Source organism: Liolophura sinensis, chromosome 3 (assembly GCF_032854445.1).
Source record: "Liolophura sinensis isolate JHLJ2023 chromosome 3, CUHK_Ljap_v2, whole genome shotgun sequence".
Taxonomy (NCBI): domain Eukaryota; kingdom Metazoa; phylum Mollusca; class Polyplacophora; order Chitonida; family Chitonidae; genus Liolophura; species Liolophura sinensis.
Genome location: NC_088297.1, coordinates 6,078,240 through 6,097,883, shown reverse-complemented (window position 1 = coordinate 6,097,883; position 19,644 = coordinate 6,078,240). Strand labels below are relative to the sequence as shown.

At 41.2% G+C, this 19,644-nt stretch overlaps 1 protein-coding gene across 1 annotated transcript; it reads left to right on the top strand.

Moving 5' to 3' along the window:
• Positions 1-317: 317 nt before the first annotated feature.
• LOC135464034 (AP-4 complex subunit epsilon-1-like) lies at positions 318-19,585 on the top strand. The gene is made up of 11 exons (XM_064741509.1): positions 318-529; positions 1,445-1,516; positions 1,871-1,994; positions 3,213-3,286; positions 5,423-5,544; positions 7,442-7,601; positions 10,857-11,023; positions 13,073-13,146; positions 17,163-17,285; positions 18,390-18,499; positions 19,436-19,585. Exons 1-11 carry the CDS (start codon positions 365-367, stop codon positions 19,583-19,585), a joined length of 1,341 nt encoding a protein of 446 aa, XP_064597579.1. The 5' UTR covers positions 318-364.
• The last annotated feature ends 59 nt before the right edge of the window (positions 19,586-19,644 follow it).

The following is a 19,644-nucleotide window of genomic DNA, read 5'->3' as shown; positions in this document are numbered from 1 at the left end:
TTATTGCAACTGTATATTCCAATCCATGAGAATGACTCTATATACTAAGGGAGACAACTGAGAATTCATTGCCTTACTTCAGAAATTACCTCCCTTATACTAACATTTGTTTAGACATTTTGCCAACGTCACTTCAATTCTAGTACCAAAGAGTTCTATTTCCTCCAACCTTTCGGCGTTAGAGTCACTATTGCCGCCTATAAGGATAATCACAAGTGCGACAGCAAACAAATGATGACAGTTTGTACGCTAGGTGGCGCATCTTGTTTTACTTGCAGTTTCACGTAAACCACTTCCGGCCCTTGGGAAAAACGAAACTGTCGACAATGTGCTGTGGTTTATTTATTTCTCAAGGCTGTAAGCAATGTCGGATGTGATAGAAAACACGGTTTCTTCGTTATCTAGGCTTTTGAATGAGAACTTGATAAGTAGCATCAGCGGTGCACCGCAGGGGAGTGTCAAAGTCCGCGGCGCGTCCAAGGGGTTTGAGAACTTCATTCGAGCACTGTGCAGTGCGAGAAATACACATGTAATTTGGAAGTTTTACACACATTTGACATAGCCCAAAGCTAAGCTGAGCTGGACGTTCCTACCGCAACGCCCAGCTTCGGTCATATAGACTCCCACGTCGACAACTTCACTAAAATACAAAACGGCTCGAACCCTACCGTACTTTTGCTATACGTAGATTCCCTAAAACGCTCGAAAAGTTTAACGGCAGGATTACTGTTGAAAGATGGTTTACCAATGCTGGCTTTGACATATTACTTTTCGGGCTTTTTAGGGAATTGGTGGATAACAGAAAAAAGTTAGGGGGCGAGCCGTTTTGTGTTTTTGTGAAATTGTCCAGGTGGAAGTCAATGTGACCGAAGCTGGGTGTTCCGGTAGGAACGTCCAGCTTAGCTTTGAGCTAATTTTACAGTGTCCCTGATTGTTTTTGTATAAATGTGTTTTGTTTTATACTTGTTTTTGAATACAGTTAGTCATTGGATTGTCAATTGATGTAGCAGTGTAAATTATGAAAATCAAAGCAATTCTTCAGTAGAACTGCGTAATTTAAGGGGGAAATAATTTTTCTTAATGTGGTGGTAGAGTGATGTCCGCTCTCTGAAGAATTGCTTTAACAATGATCAACTGAGAAGCAGATTGAAAAAAAAAGTAGTGTTTAGTAGTCTGTCATCTACTGTATACTTCATACACTCTAGTGCTCTGTTTGTCTTTATGAAGTCATACACTACTGGGACATAGTGGCCCTAATCAGGGTTAATTTGAGATCGAGTGCATCAGTGGTGTGTTTTGTTTCAGAAATGAGCTTATGTCTGCATATATATATATATATATATGATAGTGATAAAATGAAAGGTTTTGAGAACCCTAGATCTAATTTACGGCTGTCTGAATTTCCTCCAGGCTGGACTAACTTGGTGCTTCTTGTCTGTTTTAGGAAGAGGATACTGTTATTCAAAGAGAACTCAAGGTGCTACAGCAACGCTTCTCACAGCCAGATGTTTCCACTGTGAGTACACTTTGAATTTGATTTGTCTCATTGACCATAACAGCTATTGTAAATTTCATCTGTCAGATTGCCCATTTTCCATATTCTGTAAGTTTTATTAATTTTAAAAAGATATATTGAGGATTGTTTCTATAGCTGGACTTGCCATAGCAACCAGATTTCTGTTTCCTGTTTTGTAGCTGCCTGTGTACACACACATTTCTAAGTCAATTTAAGTGGCATGTATTGTCATGCCTTTTTTGCTTTGATATTAAATGCTCATTTCTCTGTGAAAACTGAACAATATATAGAAGGATCACAAGAAAAGGTTAATTTTATTTATTTATATTATTATTTTTTTTTTTTTTTTTTCAGTCTCAGGTTAAAGACTATATGGTGCGGGTGATTTACTGTGGGATGCTGGGATACGATGTTAACTTTGCCTGCATCCATGCTGTTAAGCTGGCTCAGCATGGGAAGCTACAGGAGAAACGCATAGGTAATCTCCAGCTGTCGCTAGGACTTTGCATGTCCTGGAGTTTGAGTGCAGGAGAATTTTGGACGTCACTTGTAATTGTAAACAGTTTTAGCAACATGCACGTGTTTGATGGCCCCATGAATTTGGAATTTCACTTTCGAGGTAATGCACAGATTCTTATGGCCCGATCTCACTCCCAAAGGGTAGAGAATGCTAATAATGGCCAAGACAAACAAGAATGTAATCGGAAAACATAAAATATGAGAAAAGATCCTGTCTTAAAAACCTTAGTTCTGCTGTTGGACTATGATTAAGACCAGTGCAAGGTATGTAATGGCAAGTATCCACACCAAGGTGTTCTTAACACGGCTGGGTGGACATGCATAAGTTCAAAACTCACCCAAACATGTGTTTTCTCTACTCTTGAGATAGTTGTTGTATAAACTTTGTTGGTGGAAATTGAATTCCTTCTCTGAAGGTAATACTTAAGTATGGTAGGTTAAACTGTAAGAAATATAACATATTTGTATGAAAAAAAAATCACTCATTTTCAATTTACTTTTTAAATCTTTTTGTGAAAATGCCCTCTATAAATCAGTCGATTCCTTACTTTCAAGCACTCTTAAAATGAGTCTGATGAACTTTTAAATCTATACAAGTATTGTACATTTACTGAAATCCCATTACTTATTAGTATACGGGGTATTTTTTGATTTTTTATGGTTTACCCATATATGAAATGTGACCAGAAGTAATTCTCCAACATTTAAACATTGTGTAATTCTTTTTTCAAAACACCAGGGTTTCTCTCCCCTTGACTTTTTTCACAACACCAGGGTTTCTCTCCCCTTGACTTTTTTCACAACACCAGGGTTTCTCTCCCCTTGACTTTTTTCACAACACCAGGGTTTCTCTCCCCTTGACTTTTGAGCTTCATAATGTTCATGAAGTTTTAAAGAGAAAGAGAGAGACAAGACAGGAATATTTAAAGTTTTTGTAACCTGACTCTTAGCAAGAAAACAGAGTAGGGTCTTAAAAAGGGGCAGGGTGCACATTTCAGGGGTAGGGTGCATCAGCCTTCCAAAAAGGCACAACTAATGACAAATGGAAAAGTTTATGTTGCAGAAATATTGTTGGTTATTTTCACAACAAAAGCTTAATGCCATAGGATGAGAGGCCTTACACATCTGTTTTGCAGTTTGCCTATAATTTCTTCTGTATCTGTCCTTTTTGGATCAGGCTATCTGGCTGCCTCTTTACTTCTCCATGAGAACCATGAACTAGTCTTGCTTCTTATCAACACTATTCAGAAGGTAGGTTATTTGTTTGACTAATTATATTACACCATTAGCCTACTCAAGAATATTTCACTTGTGTGATTATCAGGGGAAAAGTTTGTTGGGGAAGTACACCTGGAGGAACCCAGGGCATTTCGCCAAGTACCAACACATTAATGTGTCACTTGTGTGGTTATCAGGGGAAAAGTTTGTTAGTGAAGGAAACCTGGAGGAAGCCAGGGCATTTCACCAAGTACCAACACATTAATGTGTCACTTGTGTGGTTATCAGGGGAAAAGTTTGTTAGTGAAGGAAACCTGGAGGAAGCCAGGGCATTTCACCAAGTACTAACACATTAATGTGTCACTTGTGTGGTTATCAGGGGAAAAGTTTGTTAGTGAAGGAAACCTGGAGGAAGCCAGGGCATTTCACCAAGTACCAACACATTAATGTGTCACTTGTGTGGTTATCAGGGGAAAAGTTTGTTAGTGAAGGAAACCTGGAGGAAGCCAGGGCATTTCGCCAAGTACCAACACATTAATGTGTCACTTGTGTGGTTATCAGGGGAAAAGTTTGTTGGTGAAGGAAACCTGAAGGAAGCCAGGGCATTTCACCAAGTAGCTACAGAGGTCAAAATGTTTGATATTTTCAGTTCTTAGAGTATTGACGTGTAATTATGGTTTTAATGGGTGAAAAGTATTAATATTTCATTTATGTGATTGTAAAACAATTTAGAAGAGGATAAAACACATCCAACACTTACTTGTTTGTCTGAAATTTTGAATTCATGTATTTCCATTTCAATAAGTCATCTTCTTAATGACTAAATGTGGTCATGATTTTTATTTTGAGTTCTTTAAAAGGAGTGAATTACCAGTCATTCTCACCCCTGACCTGCCTAACCTCCTGCCTTACAGGCTAATAGAAATGTAAAGAGTATAAGCTAAATCCTCATCGTCCCATTGTCAGTATCATGTGTCATATCTCCTGTCATAAAGCCGCCACAAAGAACTTTTAATGAAAACAGCATTGCCTAAACAAGAATAACTTGACAGAGAATAATTTTGTACTTCGTTTATATTGATGCACAATTTGTAATGCTCTGAACTCTTAAGTAAACTGTCGCTATGTTCAGTACACATGTATACATGTATTCTTATTTATTTATTTGATTTGTGTTTTAAGCTGTACTCAAACATATATTCAGTACACACATATATTCATGTATTAAGTACACACATATATTCATGTATTCAGTACACACATATGCTCATGTATTCAGTACACACATATATTCATGTATTCAGTACACACATATATTCATGTATTCAGTACACATATTTACTCATGTATTCAGTACACATGTAAGCATGTATTCAGTACACACATATATTCATGTATTCTGTACACACATATAATCATGTATTCAGTACACACGTATGCATGTATCCAACAGACACATATGCATGTATTCAGTACACACGTATGCATGTATTCAGTACACACATATATTCATGTATTCAGTACACACATATACTCATGTATTCAGTACACATATTTACTCATGTATTCTGTACACACATATACTCATGTATTCAGTACACACGTATGCATGTATCCAACAGACACATATGCATGTATTCAGTACACACGTATGCATGTATTCAGTACACACATATATTCATGTATTCAGTACACACGTATATTCATGTATTCAGTACACACATATATTCATGTATTCAGTACACACATATATTCATGTATTCAGTACACATGTATGCATGTATTCAGTACACACATATATTCATGTATTCAGTACACACATATATTCATGTATTCAGTACACACATATATTCATGTATTCAGTACACATGTATGCATGTATTCTGTACACACATATACTCATGTATTCAGTACACACGTATGCATGTATCCAACAGACACATATATGCATGTATTCAGTACACACGTATGCATGTATCCAACAGACGCACATACATGTATGTTATTTCTGTTACAGGTCTGCCAACAGCCGGCGGATGGCCCTGGGTTTCCTCTGGGCTCTGCCCGGTTTCCTCCCACCATAATGCTGGCCGCCGTCGTAAAAGTGAAATATTCTTGAGTACAGCGTAAAACACCAATCAGATAAATAAATAAATATTTTTGTTACAGGATTTGTCAAGCAGCAATTTGTTGGAGAACTGTATGGGATTGTTGGCAGTGTGCCAACTAGTCAACACAGAAATGGCTCCCATGTTACTTCCTTCTGTCCTGGAGAAACTGAAACATCCCAGGTAGGCTTAGTGAAAGTGAAACAACCCAGGTAGCTGAAAACTGAAATATCTCATGTGGCTTAGTGAAACTGAAACATGCTTTGTAGGCTTCATGAAGCTGAAATAACCCAGGTAGGCGTTGTGAAACTGAAACATTTCAGAGAGGCTTAGTGAAACTGAAACATTTCAGAGCGGCTTAGTGAAACTGAAACATCCCAGAGCGGCTTAGTGAAACTGATGCATCCCAAGTGGGCTCACGGAAGCATCAGAGGTAGGCTTGGTGAAACATCCCAGGTAGGCTTAGTGAAACTGAAACATACCTGGTTGGTAAACTGAAACATCCCACTTGGGCTTAGTAAAACTGAAACACCCCAAGTAGGCTCACTGAAACATCCCAGGTATATGTGTATATGAGCGTAATTCCCCGATTCTCTGCCCGCTTCTCTCCCGCCATTGTACTGGCTACCCTGATAAGAGTGACATATTATTGAGTTCAGCGTAATACAACTATCAAATTAATAAATAAGTAAGTAAATGTATCATCTTCAAGTTTGTATGCTGTGTGTTCATCATATTCATGGGGGGGCCTCCGTGGCTCAGTTGGTTAACGCGCTAGCGCAGCGTAATGACCCAGCAGCCTCTCACCAATGCGGTCGCTGTGAGTTCAAGTCCAGCTCATGCTGGCTTTCTCTCCGGCCGTATGTGGGAACGTCTATCAGCTACCTGCGGATGGTCGGGGGTTTCCCCCGGGTTCTACCCGGTTTCAACCCATCATAATGCTGGCCGCCGTCGTATTAGTGAAATATTCTTGTGTACGGCGTAAAACACCAATCCAAAAAAAAAAAAATCATGTTCATGGGGGATAAATGTAGAAACGGGGGGTAAATGGGGGATAAATGTAGAAATGGGGGATAAATGTAGAACTGGGGGTAAATGTAGGATAAATGGGGCATAAATGTAGAAATGGGAGATAAATGTAGAAATGGGGGATAAAGGTAGAAATGGGTAAATGTAGAAATGGGAGATAAATGTAGAAATGGCGGATAAATGTAGAAATGGGTAAATGTAGAAATGGGGGATAAATGTAGAACTGGGGGTAAATGTAGGATAAATGGGGGACAAATGTAGAAATGGGTAAATGTAGAAATGGGGGATAAATGTAGAAATGGGGGATGTGGTGGACATTCCTTGAATTAATACAAGAGTAGGAATTCTCTGCTCCTAATGCTCACTTAACATCTTTGTCATGACCTTTTGATCCCAGGTCAAACCCAGGTCTCGTCATACCAAAGACTTTAAAATAATACTTGTTTTGTTGCCTTGCTTGGCACTGAGCACTGAGAGGTTAGAGAAACATGACTGGCCTGCACAGTGTCAGTATAATATTACAGGGTGGGATGTCATGTCTGGTGTCTTTGGCATGATACTCCAGTGGCGCCAGCCCTTCGGTGGCATGGACTCACCCCGGCGTCATATGACGTAAAAAAATTTTAAGCACGACGTTAAACCCCAAGCATTCATTCATTTGGTGTCATGCAGTCATGCTGTGGGTTGTATTATGAACGGGCACAATGTCTCGTCTGGTGTCTTAAGCTTGGCATTCTCCTGAGGCAGCACAATATGTATAGTCTATATAATATATTGATATATTGTCTGTACAGTATGTATAGAAATATGTCGAAATTCAGGCATGCTGCTAGGAAACGTATTAATGATATTTATTTATTTATTTGATTGGAGTTTTATGCCACGTACTAAAAGAATGTCTTACTTATATGAAGGGAGCCAACATTATGGTGGGAGGAAACTGGGCACCATCATGATACGTATATAATAGAATAATGTCCCATTTTCTAACTAACGAGATTTATATTGATTAATATTGATTTCTAACTAAATCAGTTAATCAATATTACAGGCCTGTGGTGAGGAAGAAGGCAGTGATGTGTCTACAGAAGTTCCAACTCAAGTCCCCTGGGTCAGTCCAGCACCTGGGAGACAGGTTCAGGGAGGCGCTCTGTGATAAGGACCCCGGGGTGATGGCTGCTGCCCTTCATATCTACCTGCAGTTGTTACTGGTGAGAAAGCTTTTTAAGCTGTAACAAATGGTGTCACCTGTAGTATTGACGCATAAGGTGATGTGAGGTCTGTAGCCCTTTGTTAAGCCACCTCAGTGTCACCTGTAGTATTGACGCATGAGGAGATGTGATGTCTACAGTCCTTTGTTAAGCCACCTCAGTGTCACCTGTAGTATTGACGCATAAGGTGATGTGAGGTCTGTAGCCCTTTGTTAAGCCACCTCAGTGTCACCTGTAGTATTGACGCATGAGGTGATGTGAGGTCTGTGGCTCTTTGTTAAGCCACCTCAGTGTCACGTGTAGTATTGACGCATGAGGAGATGTAAGATCTGCAGTCCTTTGTTAAGCCACTTGAGTGTCACCTGTAGCATTGAGGCATGAGGAGATGTGAGGTCTGCAGCCCTTTGTTAAGCCACCTCAGTGTCACCTGTAGTATTGACGCATGAGGAGATGTGATGTCTACAGTCCTTTGTTAAGCCACTTGAGTGTCACCTGTAGCATTGACGCATGAGGTGATGTGAGGTCTGCAGCCCTTTGTTATGCCACCTCAGTGTCACCTGTAGTATTGACGCATGAGGTGATGTGAGGTCTGCAGCCCTTTGTTATGCCACTTCGTTGTCACCTGTAGCATTGAGGCATGAGGAGATGTGAGGTCTGCAGCCCTTTGTTAAGCCACCTCAGTGTCACCTGTAGTATTGACGCATGAGGAGATGTGAGGTCTGCGGCCCTTTGTTAAGCCACTTGAGTGTCACCTGTAGTATTGACACATGAGGTGATGTGAGGTCTGCAGCACTTTGTTAAGCCACTTGAGTGTCACGTGTAGTATTGACGCATGAGGAGATGTGAGATCTGCAGCCCTTTGTTAAGCCACTTGAGTGTCACCTGTAGCATTGACACATGAGGAGATGTGAGGTCTGCAGCCCTTTGTTAAGCCACCTCAGTGTCACCTGTAGTATTGACGCATGAGGAGATGTGAGGTCTGCAGCCCTTTGCTAAGCCACTTCACTGTCACCTGTTGTATTGACACATGAGGTGATGTGAGGTCTGCAGCCCTTTGTTAAGGCACCTCAGTGCCACCTGTAGTATTGATGCATGAGGAGATGTGAGGTCTGCAGTCCTTTGTTAAGCCACTTGAGTGTCACCTGTTGTATTGACACATGAGGTGATGTGAGGTATGCAGCCCATTGTTAAGCCACTTCAGTGTCACCTGTGGTATTGACGCCGGAGGTGATGTGAGGTCTGCAGCACTTTGTTAAGCCACTTGAGTGTCACCTGTAGTATTGACGCATAAGGTGATGTGAGGTCTGCAGCCCTTTGTTATGCCACCTCAGTGTCACCTGTAGTATTGATACATGAGGAGATGTGAGGTCTGCAGCCCTTTGTTAAGCCACTTCAGTGTCACCTGTGGTATTGACGCCGGAGGTGATGTGAGGTCTGCAGCACTTTGTTAAGCCACTTGAGTGTCACCTGTAGTATTGATGCATGAGGAGATGTGAGGTCTACAGCCCTTTGTTAAGCCACTTGAGTGTCACCTGTTGTATTGACACATGAGGTGATGTGAGGTAAGCAGCCCATTGTTAAGCCACTTCAGTGTCACCTGTGGTATTGACGCCGGAGGTGATGTGAGGTCTGCAGCACTTTGTTAAGCCACTTGAGTGTCACCTGTAGCATTGAGGCATGAGGAGATGTGAGGTCTGCAGCCCTTTGTTAAGCCACTTGAGTGTCACCTGTAGCATTGAGGCATGAAGAGATGTGAGGTCTGCAGCCCTTTGTTAAGCCACTTGAGTGTCACCTGTAGCATTGACACATGAGGTGATGTGAGGTCTGCAGCCCTTTGTTAAGCCACCTCAGTGTCACCTGTTGTATTGACACATGAGGTGATGTGAGGTCTGCAGCCCATTGTTAAGCCACTTGAGTGTCACGTGTAGTATTGACACATGAGGTAATGTGAGGTCTGCAGCCCTTTGTTAAGCCACTTCAATGTCACCTGTAGTATTGACCCCGGAGGTGATGTGAGGTCTGCAGCACTTAGTTAAGCCACCTCAGTGTCACCTGTAGCATTGACACATGAGGTGATGTGAGGTCTGCAGCCCTTTGTTAAGCCACTTGAGTGTCACCTGTTGTATTGACACATGAGGTGATGTGAGGTCTGCAGCCCATTGTTAAGCCACTTGAGTGTCACGTGTAGTATTGACACATGAGGTAATGTGAGGTCTGCAGCCCTTTGTTAAGCCACTTCAATGTCACCTGTAGTATTGACCCCGGAGGTGATGTGAGGTCTGCAGCACTTTGTTAAGCCACCTCAGTGTCACCTGTAGCATTGACACATGAGGTGATGTGAGGTCTGCAGCCCATTGTTAAGCCACTTCAGTGTCACCATCACTAGTAAATATAGGTTTAACCAGGTGACTGTCTCAGTCACGCCCTATTCTGATAAAATTAACATGGAAGAGACAGGATAAAATTGGAAATGAGACGGCCTGATTTTAAATTCTAGCTAAGTCTATGCCAGTAAATGATATGATGTGATGCGAGGGCATTGTCTTTGACTACATAGTAATGGCTGAGTGGTTACAGTGTCCGCCTCATGGACAGGAAAACTGTTCAGTTCTGAACGGGATCAGGTCGTGGACTTCAATTATAGTACTCTTTGTATGCCTCTATTGGCAGTTAGGGTGAAGGTATGAGAAGCGTTGAATGGCCAAGTGGCAGTACACTGTGGTGGGGCTTTGTTTAGTCCAGGAGAACCTGTATTCATAGAGTGCTGTAAACTTTAAAATTGTTTATTTTTTAAGAATCCTGATATTCATATTCACTCATGGCATGCATGTACTGAAAGTACTGTGTTTTAGGACTGTCCGAACTCCTATCCATGACTTGTTGTAAACTTCAACCAAATTTTCACTGTTTATTTGTTTATTTATTTCATTGGTGTTTTACGCTGAACTCTAGAATATTTCTCATATATGATTACGGCCAGCATTACAGTGGGAGGAAACCAGTTTTCATTGCTAATTCTTTGCATACATATACCCTAACCTACTACATTGGTTGGATTGGGCAGTTTCAGGGCTTCACAGAAAGTGTAATTTTATCAGAGTACACAGACTAATGCGTTCAGAATATGCTTGAGTACACGCCTTGCAAACGTGCGAAAATATTGAAGAATAACAATGCATGTACTTGAACATGGTTTCGGGAGAATACAAACTCCATTTCATGACTTGTTTTAAATTTTTGCCTTGTGTATTTCAGGAGAACCCCTCCCCACACCGTGGCCTCACCCAGGGGTTTGTGAACACCCTTAGCCAGGTGATCAGCAGGAAGTTGCCCTCAGACTTAGACTACCACTCCATCCCTGCCCCATGGGTACAGATTAAGCTGCTGAAAATACTGGCCGCTCTGGGGCAAGGGCAGGAAAGGTGAGGGACAGTAAAGCAAGGCTGTGGAATACTGTATTTTCTCTGAAGCTTGTTATATAAAATTTCTCTTTTCAAAAGTACATAAGGGCCTTAAACTTATACTTTTGATGCTAGCATTAAATTTTTCGGAAAAGAAATAATGAAAGTTAAAACAAAGCTGGTCGTGGGTTTCCCCCCGTGCTCTGCTCGGTTTCCTCCCGCCATATTGCTGGCCACCATCGTGTAAGTGAAATATTCTTGAGTACAGCGTAAATCACCAATCAAATAAATAAATAAATTAACACAATTTCCCCTATGCTGAATCTGGATAAATCTGTTGGAATCAAAATGTGTGACTTAAAAAGTACAGTACAGTCTATTATCATCATCTGTATTTACTACTTTTGACATAGATATTCCACCCACCACTGGTTGTCGTCGTATAGGTTAAATATTTGTCCTTGAATAAATCACTCATTTTGCCTCTCCGGCCGTACGTGGGAAGGTCTGTCAGCAGCTATCGAATGGTTGTGGGTTTCTCCTAGGCTCTGCCCAGTTTCCACCCACCATAATGCTCCTGACCGTCACATAAGTGAAATATTGCTCCTTGAATAAATCACTCATTTTGCCTCTCTGGCTGTACGTGGGAAGGTCTGTCAGCAGCTATCGAATGGTTGTGGGTTTCTCCTAGGCTCTGCCCGGTTTCCACCCACCATAATACTCGTGACCGTCATATATGTGAAATATTGCTCCATGAATAAATCACTCATTTTGCCTCTCCGGCTGTACGTGGGAAGTTCTGTCAGCAGCTATCGAATGGTTGTGGGTTTCTCCTAGGCTCTGCCCGGTTTCCACCCACCATAATACTCGTGACCGTCATATAAGTGAAATATTGCTCCTTGAATAAATCACTCATTTTGCCTCTCTGGCTGTACGTGGGAAGGTCTGTCAGCAGCTATCGAATGGTTGTGGGTTTCTCCTAGGCTCTGCCCGGTTTCCACCCACCACTGGTTGTCGTCGTATAGGTTAAATATTCGTCCTTGAATAAATCACTCATTTTGCCTCTCCGGCTGTACGTGGGAAGTTCTCTCAGCAGCTATCGAATGGTTGTGGGTTTCTCCTAGGCTCTGCCCGGTTTCCACCCACCATAATGCTCGTGACCGTCACATAAGTGAAATATTGCTCCTTGAATAAATCACTCATTTTGCCTCTCCGGCTGTACGTGGGAAGGTCTGTCAGCAGCTATCGAATGGTTGTGGGTTTCTCCTAGGCTCTGCCCAGTTTCCACCCACCATAATGCTCGTGACCGTCACATAAGTGAAATATTGCTCCTTGAATAAATCACTCATGCCTCTCCGGCCGTACGTGGGAAGGTCTGTCAGCAGCTATCGAATGGTTGTGGGTTTCTCCTAGGCTCTGCTCGGTTTCCACCCACCATAATGCTCGTGACCGTCATATAAGTGAAATATTGCTCCATGAATAAATCACTCATTTTGCCTCTCCGGCCGTACGTGGGAAGGTCTGTCAGCAGCTATCGAATGGTTGTGGGTTTCTCCTAGGCTCTGCCCAGTTTCCACCCACCATAATGCTTGTGACCGTCACATAAGTGAAATATTGCTCCTTGAATAAATCAATCATTTATCCTGATAAGGACAGTTCTGTTGATTTTAGAAAGAGGTTTTTGGGGGTTTTTTTTTAGGAAGGTTGAAGGATATTCTCCTTGGAAAATGTATGAAATTACAGCATCTTAGGTAATATTGTATGACCTTTACCTGTATTTACCTCTAAAAATGCACTTTTTGGGCAGATGTAAGTACTCTCCTTCACCAGTATGGTGTGAAGATTTTCAAGTCACGTGACAAAGTTTGTCAGTAACTTGCCAGAGGTCGGTGGTTTATCTCGTGCACTTCAGTTTCCTCCGCCCTTAAAACTGACTGATATCTTTTTGGCAAAATATTATGTTATTAAACAACAAACAGATAAAGAAATGAACGAATAGAATTGTCCTGTCTATCAAATTAACCCTTGATACAACCATATGCGTGTCTTTGTACCTGTATACTTGTGCAGGTCAAGTGCTCTGATGTACGGTGTGTTAACAGAGACTTTGGAAAGAGCCACTGTGAGGGACAATGCAGCTTTTGGTAAGCCAGATGTCGTTGTTGTGGTCTAGACTTGTTTGTTTAAGCTTGGCGTAATATCCATTAGAATGCATAAGACACACCTGTACATACATGTATGTGTGTGATATCCATCAGAATACATGACACACCTGTACATATGTGTGTGATATCCATCAGAATACATGACACACCTGTACATATGTGTGTGATATCCATCAGAATACATGACACACCTGTACATATGTGTGTGATATCCATCAGCACCAAAAGTAACATATTGTGACATTTATTTGCATCTAATTGTGCACTCTTGTGGACGAAATTTTATGTCCTCTAGGGTGATTTATGATAATGTGACTTGATGTGCCACAGCATTCTGTTATAGTGACAGGTAATCTAACTTGTAACTTTATGACTGCTCGCCATGATATGGCTGAAATATTGCCCATGTGGCGTTCATTCAAACATTCATTCATTCTTTATAACTGCGTGTAGCTGTGTTAAGATGCCGCGAAAAGTAAATCGGTGTACAGCAGAAACTTTTACCTTTGCTGGCTGAGCTGTATGAATTCAGACAATTAGAAGCTTCTTGTCCTTGATGGATGAGGTTGCTGTTTTAAAGAAAAAATCTGTTGCTGGGTAGGCTGGTTGTCTGAAGTAATCAAGTGTCAGGTAATTACCAAGGTGATTTGGTTTGGATAGGCTGGTTGTCTGAAGTAATCAAGTGTCAGGTAATTAGCAAGGTGAGTTGGTTTGGATAGGCTGGTTGTCTGAAGTAATCAAGTGTCAGGTAATTAGCAAGGTGAGTTGGTTTGGGTAGGCTGGTTGTCTGAAGTAATCAAGTGTCAGATAATTAGCAAGATGAGTTGGTTTGGATAGGCTGGTGGTCTGAAGTAATCAGGTGTCAGATAATTAGCAAGATGAGTTGGTTTGGATAGGCTGGTGGTCTGAAGTAATCAGGTGTCAGGTAATTAGCAAGGTGAGTTGGTTTGGGTAGGCTGGTCGTCTGAAGTAATCAAGTGTCAGATAATTAGCAAGATGAGTTGGTTTGGATAGGCTGGTGGTCTGAAGTAATCAGGTGTCAGGTAATTAGCAAGGTGAGTTGGTTTGGGTAGGCTGGTTGTCTGAAGTAATCAAGTGTCAGGTAATTACCAAGGTGATTTGGTTTGGATAGGCTGGTTGTCTGAAGTAATCAAGTGTCAGGTAATTAGCAAGGTGAGTTGGTTTGGATAGGCTGGTTGTCTGAAGTAATCAAGTGTCAGGTAATTAGCAAGGTGAGTTGGTTTGGATAGGCTGGTTGTCTGAAGTAATCAAGTGTCAGGTAATTACCAAGGTGATTTTGTTTGGGTAGGCTGGTCGTCTGAAGTAATCAAGTGTCAGGTAATTAGCAAGGTGAGTTGGTTTGGATAGGCTGGTTGTCTGAAGTAATCAAGTGTCAGGTAATTACCAAGGTGATTTGGTTTGGATAGGCTGGTTGTCTGAAGTAATCAAGTGTCAGGTAATTAGCAAGGTGAGTTGGTTTGGATAGGCTGGTTGTCTGAAGTAATCAAGTGTCAGGTAATTAGCAAGGTGAGTTGGTTTGGGTAGGCTGGTTGTCTGAAGTAATCAAGTGTCAGATAATTAGCAAGATGAGTTGGTTTGGATAGGCTGGTGGTCTGAAGTAATCAGGTGTCAGATAATTAGCAAGATGAGTTGGTTTGGATAGGCTGGTGGTCTGAAGTAATCAAGTGTCAGGTAATTAGCAAGGTGAGTTGGTTTGGATAGGCTGGTTGTCTGAAGTAATCAAGTGTCAGGTAATTAGCAAGGTGATTTGGTTTGGGTAGGCTGGTTGTCAGAAGTAATCAAGTGTCAGGTAATTAGCAAGGTGAGTTGGTTTGGGTAGGCTGGTTGCTTGAAGTAGTCAAGTGTCAGGTAATTAGCAAGATGAGTTGGTTTGGGTAGGCTGGTTGTCTGAAGTAATCAAGTGTCAGGTAATTAACAAGGTGAGTTGGTTTGGATAGGCTGGTTGCTTGAAGTAGTCAAGTGTCAGGTAATAAGCAAGATGAGTTGGTTTGGGTAGGCTGGTCGTCTGAAGTAATCAAGTGTCAGGTAATTAGCAAGGTGAGTTGGTTTGGATAGGCTGGTTGCTTGAAGTAGTCAAGTGTCAGGTAATAAGCAAGATGAGTTGGTTTGGGTAGGCTGGTCGTCTGAAGTAATCAAGTGTCAGGTAATTAGCAAGGTGAGTTGGTTTGGGTAGGCTGGTGGTCTGAAGTAATCAGGTGTCATTTAATTACCAAGGTGAGTTGGTTTGGGTAGGCTGGTTGTCTGAAGTAATCAAGTGTCAGGTAATTAACAAGGTGAGTTGGTTTGGATAGGCTGGTTGTCAGAAGTAATCAAGTGTCAGGTAATTAACAAGGTGAGTTGGTTTGGATAGGCTGGTTGCTTGAAGTAGTCAAGTGTCAGGTAATAAGCAAGATGAGTTGGTTTGGGTAGGCTGGTCGTCTGAAGTAATCAAGTGTCAGGTAATTAGCAAGGTGAGTTGGTTTGGGTAGGCTGGTTGTCAGAAGTAATCAAGTGTCAGGTAATTACCAAGGTGATTTGGTTTGGGTAGGCTGGTCGTCTGAAGTAATCAAGTGTCAGGTAATTAGCAAGGTGAGTTGGTTTGGGTAGGCTGGTTGTCAGAAGTAATCAAGTGTCAGGTAATTACCAAGGTGATTTTGTTTGGGTAGGCTGGTCGTCTGAAGTAATCAAGTGTCAGGTAATTACCAAGGTGATTTGGTTTGGGTAGGCTGGTCGTCTGAAGTAATCAAGTGTCAGGTAATTAGCAAGGTGAGTTGGTTTGGGTAGGCTGGTTGTCAGAAGTAATCAAGTGTCAGGTAATTACCAAGGTGATTTTGTTTGGGTAGGCTGGTCGTCTGAAGTAATCAAGTGTCAGGTAATTACCAAGGTGATTTGGTTTGGGTAGGCTGGTCGTCTGAAGTAATCAAGTGTCAGGTAATTAGCAAGGTGAGTTGGTTTGGGTAGGCTGGTTGTCAGAAGTAATCAAGTGTCAGGTAATTACCCAGGTGATTTTGTTTGGGTAGGCTGGTCGTCTGAAGTAATCAAATGTCAGGTAATTTGCAAGGTGAGTTGGTTTGGGCAGGCTGGTTGTCTGAAGTAATCAAGTGTCAGGTAATTAACAAGGTGAGTTGGTTTGGCTAGGCTGGTTGTCTGAAGTAATCAAGTGTCAGGTACTTAACAAGGTGAGTTGGTTTTCTCAGGCACCTGTTTCAAGTGTTTTTACAGCTGTCGCAATATGAAACTACTGTATTTCAACTGAAATTTATCACTTTTAAAGTGAAATATTTTGTTTGATTCTGATTGATTCATCCAACTTAATATAGGGTCACTTTTTTTGAGAAAGAGTTTTTGTGAAGTTCTATAAATTTATTATCAGAAAAACTTAAGTGTTGGCATCAAAGGTTTTAAAGCCTTTATGTGCTTCTGCAAAGCACAGGTATTGAAGTTAATGTAGTTTTCTTCATCTGGAATCTTAACAAAGATCTTAACAAAACAAAGCATGTACTCACAGTGTGTGTAATTCCACATTTAGATATTTTTGATTAGAACAAAACAGTTACTGTAATCAATTTATTGCAAGGGAGTGGGCTGTGCCCTAGTGGGTGGAAGGGCCTGCCTTTCAGTTGCATATTTGGGGGTTCAAACTCGGTCTTAGACAGGGAATTCGTATCTGCTTTCCCTGCTCTCACTGTTTCAGGTGTCTTGGTAACTGTAAGAGGTTTACGACGCTCGTGTGACTGTTTGCGCAGTCAAACATTCATTAAGTGATGTGCATATCTGTAAGTCACACGTGGAAAAGTTGGTCAGAACCTTGCCAGAGGTTTGTGGTTTATGTCGAGAGCCTTGGCTTAACCTGGCATAAAACTGACCCCTGTTCAAATTGCTGATTATGGATTTAAAATACGTGGTATAAGTTTTTGGAAATTACCTGTAGATTGGTAGCCTGTATAGCACGATCTTTGTGTTATTTTTAAATTTTGTTCGCTTCCACATTTCAGCCATCTTATTTGAGTGTGTGGTTACCATAACAACTATCTGGCCCAACACAGATTTACTGTACAAGGCTGCCAGTTACGTCGGGAAGTTTCTACGATCAAAGGGGAATAACTTGAGATATGCAGGTATGTATGTATACTTTGCAAACTTGTTGGTTAGGTTGTGAAACTGTTTCAAGGCTTTGATAAAGTAGCTTGAAAAGCAGCTTCTGGATAATGATTAAAAAACTGTACATGTACTTGTAAGAAAGAAGTTTTGATATAGAACTCTCCTGTCACTAAACATAAAAAGGTAATCCTATGATACCGTGTGAATTGTCAGAAGTGTTAGCCAAGTTTTGTTGATGTTAATTTTCTCTTACCTGTTTTTGCCGTGTTCAGGAGGCACAAATGACAGCCATTTCCACCAGGAGCTTCTTAGCTTCACAAATTCTCAGATCCTCAAGTTCCTCTATTGTTTCTCTTCTCTACGTAACGTTTTTGTGAAATTGTTGTCAGAAATTCATGTGAATGTAATCAAAGATAATTGCCTACATTTCTGGCAGGCCATCTGGTATAGATTTATCTATTTATTTGATTGCCTTGGGGAAACCCATGACAATCTGCAGGCTGTTGACAGGCCTTCCCACGTACAGCCGGGACCTAGTGTAGAAGAACTTTTTGCCTATTTGCAGTAAAAGTGTTCGAACTCAAAACTATCCTGTTGCCTAGGTAACCGTTAGGTCTGAATACAGTGTTATCAACCATTTAATACAAATTCTATAATGACAGCTTCGGTGGCCTAATGGTTAGAGTGTCCACCTCAAAGTCAGGAGACCCAGGATCAATCCCAGGTCAGGTCATACCAAAGACTCTAAAAAATGGTACTGGTTGTTGCCTTGCTTGTCGCTCAGCACTGAGAGGTTAGAACAAGGAAACATGACTGGTTGGCTCAGTGTCAGTATAATGTGACTGGGTGGGGTGTCATGTTGAGTGTCTGGTCGGGTGTCTGATGAAGTATATGTTGTGTTTTAGTGTTCAGGTGTTTTGAGGAAAATACACTTGTCTATATTTAATGATGTTTTATGTGTAAAATTTTAGTTTTTACTGTGGGAGGTTTGTCAGGTACATGCACCTGGTGAGGTTTCCTGCAGACACAAATTGAACCGCTGTCAAAAATGTTGACAAAACGTCAGTTAAATAAATACAACTCTAGTTTAAGTGTAGATGTTGTTGTTGTTGGTTCCGCAGGATTAAAAGCCCTGGGGTACCTGGTGAGAGCGGGTCCCGAGTTTGTCATGGACTATCAGATGATCGTGGTTGAGTGTTTAGACGACACTGACCAGGCTATACAGAGAAAGGTCAGGCTTCAAAAGCTATAAACCCTAATTAGCTCATCGATTCTTTGCTGCAAGGCATTGTTTGTAAAAGATGTGTTTATGCCTCAGTGCCGTGTGTATATAAGGTGAAGTGTCATTTGTGTTCTCCGTACACAATTTGACAACCAGTAGTTAACCAGTAGTAATTAAACAGTGACATAATTATGCGTTAGGGCTATTGAAATTGAAATATCAAACCCATTTCACATTCAGAAGAAAAAATCAAAAATACCAATTTGACAGTGGAAAGAATTGAGAGAATAATTTTGAATTTTTATAAGTTGGAAAGAAAACAAGCTGATTATTGTCAGAATATGAAGAATATTAAATCTTCCATCGTATGGCCAGGAGCCTCTCACCAATGCGGTCGCTGTGAGTTCAAGTCACGCTCATGCTGGCTTCCTCTTCGGCCGTAAGTGGGAAGGTCTGCCAGCAACCTGCGGATGGTTGTGGGTTTCCCCCGGGCTGTGCCCAGTTTCCACCCACCTTAATGCTGGCCGCCGTCGTATAAGTGAAATATTCTTGAGTACAACGTAAAACACCAATCAAAAAAAAAAAAAAAAAAATCCATCGTATGGCTTAGCCTGATGCTTCTTGTGTTGGTGAAAGTATGGACACTGCGACGTAGAAAGTTCATCAGTTACTTGCTCAAGTCTGGTGGTTTACTCCTGCTCAGAAAACCAGATACCACCATGTAAGAAAAATATTCTTGATAACAGCAGTGTATGTTAAACTTCAGTCAAATAAATGAATAAATAGATGAATTTTTGTACAATATTACATTTCAAAACGTAATATATCCGGTAAGGAACCTACTGTACATGAATGGAACCTTCAGAATCAGGAAAAATAACTCCGTCAGGGACAACATTTTAGATGTACAAGTCAAATACAGTATTTACTGTTTCTGAATTTCAGACATACGACCTCCTGTATCAGATGACCAACAGCAGTAACGTAGAGGTGATCTGTAAGCGATTGATGGATTATCTTGTCAAGTCCAGGGATGACTTCGCGCGGTCAGAACTCGTGGCCAAAATCACAGAGCTTCTGGTCAAATATCCTTGAAATAGCAGGCTCAATATAGAGTAGTATTGCTTGGAAATTTACGAACTTGGGCTGTCTTA